The 11690-nt window shown below is 41.1% G+C and overlaps 2 protein-coding genes across 2 annotated transcripts; one reads left to right on the top strand and one right to left on the bottom strand.

The window, feature by feature from the left end:
* Positions 1–118: 118 nt before the first annotated feature.
* Positions 119–8541, top strand: LOC148883163 (uncharacterized). Its single transcript, XM_089023935.1, has 12 exons — positions 119–275; positions 2106–2173; positions 2265–2336; positions 2438–2583; positions 3394–3519; positions 4261–4318; positions 4784–5020; positions 5669–5808; positions 5888–6004; positions 6076–6133; positions 7537–7599; positions 7730–8541. Exons 2-12 carry the CDS (start codon positions 2152–2154, stop codon positions 8326–8328), a joined length of 1638 nt encoding a protein of 545 aa, XP_088880061.1. The 5' UTR covers positions 119–275; positions 2106–2151; the 3' UTR covers positions 8329–8541.
* Positions 8542–9766: 1225 nt separating this feature from the next.
* Positions 9767–11690, bottom strand: LOC148883162 (forkhead box protein H1-like). Its single transcript, XM_088986887.1, has 3 exons — positions 11541–11690; positions 11369–11464; positions 9767–10327 (listed from the first exon to the last, which is right to left on the bottom strand). Exons 1-3 carry the CDS (start codon positions 11688–11690, stop codon positions 9767–9769), a joined length of 807 nt encoding a protein of 268 aa, XP_088843013.1.

Here is an 11690-nt window from a genome sequence, read left to right as displayed (position 1 = left end):
AACTATAAATGCCCGATAATTGGAAAATTAACTTGCATTTATGTTTTTTTTTATAAATACTGATAGTATTTATTTAAAATTAAAAAAAAAGTACGCGCATGCGCTTTTTGGAGATTAGGCGGAAGTTGCGTCACGAAGTCGCAGTTTCTCTCAGTCTTTCCCTAAAATGTCCACGCTGGTTTCGATTTAAGCGGAAAATATAACGTTTTTCCTTTTGTTTTTACCCTCTTGAGTTGCGGTATCTGGACAGAAACTAACGGTTCGATTTTCCTGCGGTGAGTTGTAATTTAAGTGTTAACATTTGTGTAATTTTGTTTTGATAAACGTCTGCTCCAAGCGAAGTTTGAAAAAAACAACAGTGAGATGTTACAACAATGGGGACATTCTTGACATGTATTTTAACCAAGTTGATACCGTCAGAATTTCGTTACGTTTTGTCAATACTATGTGATTACTATATGATTCCCGTGTATTTAATTAAACAAAGCAAGAAGTCTGCTGTTATGTTGCAACTAATTTCTTTCTTCACTTTCCGTCCACTTTTCTACTTTTATGACAACCGGATGAATTGAAAACATTCACGGAACGTGTACGAGAAGTGATTTGAACGATAAATCCCTGTAATTAATGTCTTTTTTGGTGTGTTTTGAGATTCGTTCGATGAACTTTGGACTCCATATTGTGTGTGTGATCAATCGCTTGCATCTTAGTGAAATAACGCAGGATGAATACTTTATAGCAGCGGTCCCCAATCCCCGGGCCGCGGACCGGTAGCGGTCCATGGGTCATTTGGTACCGGGCTGCGCAGAAAGAATTAATAATTTACATAAAATGAAAAATTACCAGTATACATCCATCTATGACTTACTCTTGACGCATGTCAAAACGCTTGTCTAGGTCACATGATACATATCGCTAAAATTAGCCCACCGTAAGATAGCAAACTGAGTAAAAAAATGTCTTATTTTGTTGTATTTATCCGCCGGTCCGTGAAAATATTGTCTGAAATTAAACCGGTCCGTGGCGCAAAAAAAGATTGTAGTCCACTGCTTTAGAGTACATGACTATTCGGATATAGGACTATACAGTATATGAGTATACATGTGGTTTTGTCAATATGTATATCATGTACGATAACATGGTTATACTGTATATAAAGTAAAAACAAACTGGTCAACTTTGATGACTTTAGCCCTCATATTATGTTGGAAAACAATGACGTTGATGATGTTGTGGGTCATTTTTACCAGTATGTAAAAATCCACACAAAACTGTCAAATAATAGAAATGATATTATCAACATTACTTGAAAAGAGAGACATCATATTTTCTATCCCATTGAGATATTTTCGAATTGTTTTGAAGAAAACTAAAAGAGAGGATATCAAGTGCTTTAGTCGACACAAAAAAAATGGAAATGGTAAAATTGACCCATAACATAATATAAAGGTTAATACAATAGTATGATTTACAGACAATGGCTGTTTGATCACAAGTGTACACCAAGGACGCACAACATATTTATTTCATCAGAAGAGCGGTACCAAGGCTACTGTGCGACCTTGAGGCTTCAGTCTTTTAAAACAATTTGTCGCGCTTATCAAACTATCTCCACAAAGTCTCCAGTTAGCAGTGTATCGAGGATAACGGGTCGCTCCAACGATGCACTTGGTTTACTCCGCGAGAGAGAATGAGAATATGTATACAGGCTAAGACTAAATATGGCAGAAGACACAATCATCATTGAATTATTTTCATGAAATATTGTCAGGTCCACCAAGTAGACATTTATTCATGAAAGAAAGAGGTATTTTTCATCTCGCGAGAACTCTTTTGTCAATACAAGTTCTGCCTAAACTTCCAGATAACTATATTGTACAATCTTGCATAGTCAATCATCACACTAAGAATATCGCGAATACACGTTCTCGCACTAAAGGAATATAATGTATACATATTATCAAAGCAAACGACTAGAATAATTCAAACAAATATTATTAGAGTCTGTATGCTTTACATCCGGCCCTAATCATGATCTCAGTATAACCAACAGGCTGTCACTCCCACGTCATAATAAATATTGTTATTATCTCTTGTTTTTACAGCCCACTCCTTACAACTGGCCAGGCCTTGAGTCCAGATCTGGACATCATGCAGCACGAAACACAAACAAGTATGTTATGGTGACCAAAAATGTCTGGAAAAAAAATATCTAATGACCGATCATCTCTTCTTCTTCTTCTTGTTTTGTTTTTGTTTTACAGACCTGTCCAGTAAGTTGTTTGATTCCCTGAAGGTGTACCTGAACAACAGCAAACGACTGCAGCCCATAATTGGTACAAACAAACATCATTTATGACATTTATGATTCGATTTTCAACCGTATAATAAAGGTGTTGATTTCCCGCCACGTCCCCCCCCCCCGACCCCCACGCAGGGCTACGCAGCATCACGGAATGCGTGAAAGCGGGCTCGCGCGGGACTGGCGAAGTCGTATACCTCTGCGAGGTGTGCACATCTCGGTTGAGCAAAGGTGACGTGCGCAACCACATCATGGGCAGTCTTCATCGATATAATTATACAGTGAGTAGCTGTTAGAGATGTTTGATCGGACACTGTGAACAAAGACTTGAACCCAGAAAGATTGTCTTTACTGCCGGCAGGAGACGCAGCCGAAACATTGTCTCTTCCACGAACTGATAAATTTGTAACCTGGCTAATGAGCTCTTCCTGTGAAGGAGTTTCAAGTCGTAAATTGCTTCGGTGATAAAGGATTTTCCCAAGTCCTAAATTCTATCCAAGACCAGATCTCCTAGATGAAAATGACAGTTTAACTTGCCGTGTCTGTTGACCTCAGATTGACCCCAGGTTGTCTGTGGTTCAATTGTGTATTCGAGTCACGCATGTTGACTAAGCATAAAACAGCATGAAACTTTGAAATATGATAACTTCTTATTATTATTCTTACATATATACATACATTTCTTGATTTTCTCTTTCACACAGAACCGCCTTAGGTTTGTGTGATGGTGTACTTTCACACAGAGAAGCAGCGTCAAAGTTGTCTGAGAAAGTCCTTTGTACCAAAACAAGGTGGGAGTATCAACGGTGAAGGATTTAGAGCGCAAAAATCCTCCCTTTGACGTTGCTAGCTGCCTCGAGTACACATTCCGCGTCAACCCCTCCCCCGCAACATTTTAACTCGGCCCCTCACACACACAATAAATGCAGAAAAAAAAGACGAAATGAAGGGGATTTCATCGAGGAGGGTTAAAAATGACTCTTTATAATTCCTTTGCCAATCAAAAATCTGAATAAAACAATACAAACTAGCTAATCGAGTGTGTCGCTAGTTAGCGTAACGTATTTGATGCTTTGGTGTTTATTTGACAGAAATTCTGGTACCCCCACCTGCTGTCCAACGTGAAGGAGAGTGGCACTGACATGTCTCTGCTGGCCAGACCTTTGATGGACATCGCCAAGATGCTGGAGGACAAGGAGGGACCCGGGGACATCAAGGTCTCTCTCACGAGAAAATGTTTAGCATTAGCGTCTGTGGCTCAGTCAGTTAGTTTAGCTGTTAGCGGTAAATGATATTTTTTTTCCCAGCATTGTAGTTATTCTGCGACCCAATTTGCAAATCACTCTGATTTTTTTGCTACATTTTTGTTAGCCTTTAGCTCATTCACTGCCATTCCCAAATGTATTCGGGAATTGAAAATATGACGCCATTCCCAAATTTGTTCTGGTTTTGTTTTTTCATCTTGCGCTGCATTGAATGTTGAAAGCGTTATATAAACCAATATGTAATCATAAAAGTAATCGCTTTGTATTTTGGACAGCTGCCCCCATTTCAAGCTCATATAACTCCAGACCCATATCATTTATGAATCAAATTGTTTTTGTTCTGATGAAAGAAGAGAGTCTAAGGTTTCTTATGCTAAATTGAATGTTTATGTAGTCCTAAAAATCTATATTCTGTGAGTCCTGGAATTCAAGTGACAATGACAAAAACCCTGGCACTGAAGTGCACACATTTTTGCACGTCTGTCAGTGAATGAGTTAACATATAGGCTAGTAACACCATGTCTTGTTAGCCTATTAGCATAACGATCGTCCCATTTTCCGTGCCATTTTGTATTCAAGGGTCACGAAAGGTCACATCTTCCTGTTTACATTTTCTTGATCGATGAGAGGAGAGCGCCAACGACATCCATCACGTGATTTGTTTTTTTTTTTTTACCCCCCCCCCCCCTCCAGTTGCTGCAAGTTGAGGATGCTACGTTTGAGATGCTAAAAGCCACCAGTGAAAATGAGGGTAATTTCCCAGCTCTTGAATCCATCACTTCCTGTTCCAGAGAAACTCATTCACTGCCATTCCCGAAAATTTGTTGCCGTTTTGTTTTTTCATGCGTGGGTGCCGATAAAGCGCTGGCCATGGCCTCTGGCAACGGGGCAGCAGTTCCCTTTTTTTCCATGTCAGTGCTATGTATTGTATTTTGTACATCTACCCCCATTTCAAGCTCAGATAACTCCAGACCCATATAACTTAGGAATTTACTGTTTTTTTGGTGAAAGAAGGGAGTCTAAGGGGTTCTTACGCTGCATTAAATGTTTATGTAGTCCTAAAAGTCAATATTCTGTGGGTCCTGCAGTTCGAGTGAAAATGACAAAAACCCTGGCACTGGAGTGGACACATTTTTGAACGTCTGGCAGTGAATGAGTTAAATGACTATATTCTTCCTTTTTTATTTATTTTTGACATTGTCATTATTTTTTTAAGCGATAAATTTGAGTAAGTTCCTCATGTACGGAGCCGCGGAGCCAAAAAACCCGTCGGTCAGCAACCTTGATGATGGCGATGAGGAGGATAACACGGCAGATGGGCACATGGCGCTCGACTTTGTCCATCAGGAGGCACAGTTTGAAGATGCTGATGTTTCTTCCTGGGCTGAAGAAATCACTCCGAGCTTTGGCCAAACCATGTGTGACCGCTACCAGGGACCAAAATCTCTCATCGGTCAGTGCGAGACACATTTTTTATTTCTTCTCTTCTCCAATAATAAAATTCAATTTAACATTTTGTCGAGGTGGAGATAGAAGGATGGGCCAGCCGTGCTGGAACCTGGAGACAATCCAATCCAATCCAATTTAAAAATTTCATGCTTAGTCAACATGTGTACACAATTGAAGCACAGACAACCTGGGGTCAATCTGAGGTCAACAGACACAGCTTGTTAAACTGTCATCTTCATCTAGGAGATCTGGACTTGGACAGAATTTAGTACTTGGGAACCTCCTTTATCACCGAAGCAATTTACGACTTGAAACTCCTTCACAGGAAGAGCTCATTAGCCAGATTACAAATGCATCAGTTCATGGAAGAGACAATGTTTTATTGGTTACAGCTGTTCGCGCTTAGAACGCCCAGGGGCGTGGTATTCTAATCAAGGAAACTATGTTTTATGAATATATCACTTAATTTTGCATATACTCTCAATAAATAGCTTGGCACAGGGCTGCAGAATTCAGGCATCTGTCATGAATGGCTGCATCTCCTGCCGGCAGTAAAGACAATCTATTTGGGTTCGAGTCTTTGTCCACAGTGTCCGATCGAACATCTCTGACACATTTCCATGACACATTTTCATCCCCTTTGGCCTTTCAGGTCTTTCCGGAATATCCGAGTGCATTTGCGAGGAGGACGGTTACACTTACTGCTTCCTGTGCCACTACTGCCGGGTTCGGGTCGACACGAGCTTTTTCATCCCCCACCTTAGCAGCTCTCGTCATGTGCGCAGCTACTTGGTCAGCATTTCGACATGAGCGAGGCTATCCGGGAGGGAACATGCGAACGTGGAATTTCAACATGCAACGCTTGCTCTAGATGCAAATGCGGCCACATCTGGTGGAGGCGGTGGAACCAAACACCCCCGACTACCGACAGCTGATGGACTCGCTGGCTAAGGAGGTTGAGCGCGAGGACGGACGAGGATTCATAAGAGTGAGACGTGTTTACTTCTTCTTTTGCTGCTTAAATCGACTGCCATGTTTTAAAACGTGTTGTGATTCTAGGTGTTGAAAACACCCCTTTACCTCTGTCAACAAATTGTTTGGAGACGTTACCGTTTTTGTAAGTATATTTACCCATTACAAGCTACTTGTGACTGATCAAAATGTTTGACATGTGTAATTCACTCCCAAAAGTGTGATTAAAAGAGAGAACAGATGACAAATCAGGGGGTCGGGAACCTTTTTGACAAAGAGAGCACGCAAACACGCACGCATGCGCGGCCACTTTTCAACAAAATGTCATAATGTATTATTTAAAATAACTTTGTGATAGGACTCACCGTTAACATGAATGGTTTTCCGTTCCTTATCCAGTAAAGTCTCGTTATATCGATATTCAAGGGAGTCCGAAAAAATATCGATATAACCGGGACTATCGATATATCCGACCCTGTTTGCATGTAATTTTCTCCGTGCGTGCATAGAAATAGTATCGATATAACCGGGACTATCGATATATCCAATATTGATATAACGAGACTTTACTGTAATTGGTAAAAATCCAGCCAAACGATCAGAATGAAAGTCAACTTGCCAGGTCCGTAGGCGAAGTTACTGCTAGCTAGCCTGCACACGGCTCATTAGCTACCACAACAACGTTACTTTAAAGTGACCTTGAGAGTTTTGAAAGGTGCTTATAAATGAAATCACTATAAGCTATACGCATGTGATAGAGAATAGACAGAAATAAAAGTTATCATATTTAAAAGTTTCATGGTGAGAAGGCCCACAATGGAAGCACAGAAAATCTATATTTGATGTATAATAAATGTGCTATGGTATTATAATTAAAGAAATAAACTGTACTGTAGAATAAAGTCGTTTTATTTACCTTTGTGATGGTCATTGATGGCTTGATGGAATGGAGTTGATGAGGAACGTAACCTTCTTTCACCATCTTGAGGAATGATCCCTTGTAAGTGCTTTCTCTGCGATAATTTTATCTAGTTCATCATCAATTGTGTTCTGTTTAGCTGGGTTGATAGCTTTTTCCATCAAGTGTACAGATGGCTTGTGCAGGTTGTTTGTGGAGCCTGGGATATTTTAACCTTGCAGTCTACACTCTGCCTTTGAACTATCAAAGTTGAAACTCTCTCACTGTCGTCTGCCTGTCTCTTTATTGCACCCCTCCCTCACTGCTGCGTTCTTAACCAATCACGTGGCTTTAACCCGAAGACTGGGGGCGGGGAATAGAGGACAAAAACAGTCGGCTGCCATTTTGTTGTTAGAAGAACAGGCTCGTTCCTGAATGACACATCACTCATTGTGGCAGCTCCGTGTGTATCCCGAAAAATAGTTTGTATGCCAAGGTAACATTTTCATGAATGTAACGTTCGTAAACCGAAAAGTTCGTAAGCCAAGGGGTTCGTAAATCACTGTACCAGTATACCGTTTCAATAAAATTCATGTTTTTACGTTTTTTTAACCCTTTATTTCAAAGTCTTTCCTGTTTCTACTTTTCAGGCATCGCCCAGCTTTGGAAGATGAAGAAACGAACTGCCAACAGGAGGAAAAAAGCCATGAAAAGTATGTCTTTGACCACCATTATCCCAGTGATAACTCTTCAATGCGTGTGGTTTTTGTACTTTGTTTTAGTCTTTTTATGTTTTTGTGTTTGTTTGTTTCTTCGTTTGTTTGAATCTTTTCATCCCAACAGAAGCCCGCAGGTACGAGAAACAGAACAGCGGTGTCCCGGGCGACAGTGGAGTAGTGTTCAATGTAAGCCTTCCACTCACTGAAGGTACGATGCTAGTGGAGAGGACACCCTTCAGTCAAGAGAGTCCACCTCTTGACCCTCTGGACTTGGACTTCTACTCCGAGCCCTCCAACCCAGACGAAGAAGAAGACTTTAGTGTTGTTCACTATTTTGATCCGGACGTAAACCACCAAGCCGATCACCCAATTCCCCACGAGTGGCAAACCGAGGTACCTGTCGATTTAAATTCCGCCTCTGAAGAGTGGCACGATTGGTCGCCGACTCCATTTCAAAAGTATGAAAATACACACCAGGGTCGACCGCCGCCGGTCGATAGGTATATGTCAGGTTTTCACATTCCGCAAACGGTATTCCAAACCAACGCCCCGATTCAGGGACCATCTTGGACATTACCGCACCATGTGGGTCCAGGCGGCTTCCCGGGGTACGAAGACCATGGCGTCCCTCCCGGGTGGCACGACCAATCCCTATTTCATACTACATCTATCTCATCCCACTACCGCGGTTCTGCCTGGAACCAACTGACTGTCCAAAAGTGATTATTATGCAACGAGTCCACACATTTCCTTTGTTTTTTTTTTTTTTTTCATTTATGTTGGGTGGGTGTTTTTGTTTGAATCACCCAGAGGAGTAAAAATCAGTAAACACTGGTTTCAAAAGGAAATATTTTTTGTACCAACTGTCGTTTTGTTCAGCTCACTTGGATGGTGGCAAAAAAAGGAGCAATTTATATTAAACCAACATTTACTCAACTACGTTTGTTTGTCTCTCAGTCGGAATAACACTCAGACCAGCTTTGTCGGAATTGCTGTCTGGTTTTTCTGTCAAATCTCTGCAGTACTTCTCTGAGCTAACGTCGAGAAGATGGAACGAGGTCTTGAACGCATCCCTCACAAGTTGACTGACATCATCCGGTTTCTCTCAGGTATGTAAATCAAACACACTGAAATCGATGTGGTGTTGCTACCGTTCCGATGACCATCTTTTAAACATTTCGTTTTTCAAGTCTTTTATCATTTTAATTTATATACAGTACTGTATTTTCCGGTGTATAAGGCGCAACCCCGATGAATGGTGTATACTATACACCAGGGGTGTCAAAGTCATTTTTTGCCGCGGGCCACATTGTAGTTATGGTTTCCTCTCGAGGGCCGTTATGAATTTGGGGAACCCATTAGAATGTTTAAATCCCTTCAAATATTACATATAGAGCACACAGCAAATTAATGAATAACTCGTTTTCAAATCTGAAGTCAAGAATAATGACTTTTATTGTGGTTGACATCCAAAAATATGACATTTTGGCTCAGATTTTAGCAATCATTATGGAATTTTACAAGTTTGATTTGCTTTCGCGGGCCGAAAAAAATGATGTGGCGGGCCGGATTTGGCCCGCGGGCCTTGACTTTGACACCTGTGGTCTACAGTATGCCCAAGCTGGAACAAGGCAAAGACGTCCTGGCGTGACGTCACGAACAAGGGGGAGGGACTTTCTGAAACTTGCAATTTCCGGGGTCATTTTAAAGTAGTCATTTTTATTGGTGTTTTGCATTTGTTTAAAAATATCAGCCAGCGTGTTTTGGATATTTTAGATGCTACAAAACGTTTTTGTAATGTCATTTGGGAAACCCCCAAAAAATTGTGTCGGTTGTCCTTTAAAGTGCGAAATAAATCACTATGTATTGTTTTGTATTGAACATTTTTGAATGCATTTTTAGGCTAATTCATGGAATTTTACCTAAAAGTCAAACATCACTAACTTATATGGAGCTATGTTGTTGCTGCGCTTGAACAAATAAAACACACACACACACACAAAATTACAAGAAAGCATTTAATGTGAAGTAAATGCTCAATTTGCTGTGGATAAAAATGTAAAAATAGATTTTTTTTTAAACTGTCCATATGTGTGATAAAAAATATAAAGTGCATTTTTTTGTGGTTTTTTTTTTGGGTTGTTTTTTGGAGAAAAAAAAATCAGAAAGAAAATCGGTGTGGATCATATCCAGGCAATGGGTTGTATGATTGGTTAAAGGGGTTGACGGCATAAGTAGGAAATGGGGAGCCGGTGCAGAACCGCTTGCTCATTCTGTGCTGGGCAGCGCTCCCTGCTGGACATGACAGAGAACTGCGGTAGTGCCTGGACAGGAGACCTTCCTCATCCCTCCTCCTGAAGGGTCGCTTCTGATCCGGTGGTGTGGAATAATAAAAACGAGGATAGGCGCTTTGTACGGGCACGTTGACAAGCGGCGCGGTTCTGGCGGCGGCCGGGCTATCCCGTTTGAGTAGAGACTCGATGGAGAAAGGCCCGCTGAACTTGACCTCGCAGCTAATCTGGACAGATGGCGGCTGCGACGGCTGTGTTAAAGGCAGCGGTGGCGCTACGTTCACAGTGGCGTCCTTATTTCGGCCTCTCAGCTCAGGGAAGAGATGCAGGAGGTCTTGAAAATGACGCCGGACCATTTTAGTGGTGATGTAACTCAGGTCTAGCTTCCAGAAGTTCCGCTTGCTTCCCAGGCAGTCGGGAATCAAAGGAATCTGCGGGATGAGGTTGGAGCTTTCATTACATTTTCATTCCAAATTGAGACTTGTGATTCGCAAAGTTTGGTTCAAGATTCACTGGCCAAGTGAATTTCCGTTATACAGTGAGACCTTGGCTTACGAACTTAATTGGTTCCCAGACACAGTGTGTAAGGTGAAAAGTGTGTATCCCAAAAAATAATTTCCCATAGGAAACCATTAAAATACAAATAATCCGTTCCGAGGTCCCCATAAAACATTAGTTTCTATTTTTTTAAGCCTTAAAACTACACAAAATATACCTTATTTTATGTATAATAAATGTGCCATGGTATTCTAATCTTTCACCATCTTGAGGAATGATCCCTTTTAGGTGCTTTCTCTGCGATAATTTTACCTAGTTCCTCATCAATTGTGTTCTGTTTAGCTGGGTTGATAGCTTTTTGCATCAAGTGTACAGATGGCTTGTGCGGGTTGTTTGTGGAGCCTGATTGATGGGATATTTTAACCTTGCAGTCTCCACTCTGCCTTTGAACTATCAAAGTTGAAACGCTCTCACTGTAAAATTTTCATAAATTTAACGTTCGTAAACCGCAAAGTTCGTGAGCCAAGAGGTTCGTAAACCAAGGTATCACTGTATTTTAACTATAAAGTTGCATTTACTCTTTAACTCATTCACTGCCATTCCTGAATTTTCTTCGGGAATTGAAAAGCATGACGTGGAGCGCCATTCTTGATATTTTTTTTTTCCTGTGGGGGGTGCAAATCAAGGTGCGGTCAGACCTCTGGAGATGTTTTTCACTCCCATGAAAGGGCAGCATTTGCTTTTTGTACAGCCGCCCGCATCTTCCATTGAAGACATTCAATTTAGTCAATAGCATTTTTTAATCTGATTAAAAAAAACGGAACCCTTTCATGGTTACTACAGTGAAAACCTGGTTGTTATCAGTTTGCAAGCTAAATGAAAGAATTAAATGTTTAAAAAGTTGCCTGGTCCTCACCTTGTCTATTTTATTTCATTTCCTCCACCCCCCCACTCCAACTTTCAGGCCATCTTACCTTAACAAAGCACTTGTTGGTGGACAAACATACTCTCACGTTATTCTCAATGGACTTCTTATCCTCTTGGACCAGTGGCCCCATCTTGTCCATCAGCTACAAAACATCACATCCAGGTAATTTTGTTCATTTTATATAGAGCTTATTTTACGTGGCCCTTAAATCTCCTTACCTGTATAAATGTGAGCATTTTATCCGGTGCGTTCTGGAGGATGATGGCGATCCGAGCCAGATAAGTTGTACTGCTCCGTAGAACTTTATGGCGCACGCCTCCAAGGCCAGGTAGAAGCTGAGCTCGGAGTTTGTTGCTGGAGGTGGACAT

This window comes from Hippocampus bargibanti, linkage group LG20 (genome assembly GCF_051943395.1).
Source record: "Hippocampus bargibanti isolate YZ-2025 linkage group LG20, ASM5194339v1, whole genome shotgun sequence".
Taxonomy (NCBI): domain Eukaryota; kingdom Metazoa; phylum Chordata; class Actinopteri; order Syngnathiformes; family Syngnathidae; genus Hippocampus; species Hippocampus bargibanti.
The sequence above is the reverse complement of the archived record's forward strand: the minus strand, read 5'-3'. Positions and strand labels throughout refer to the sequence as shown.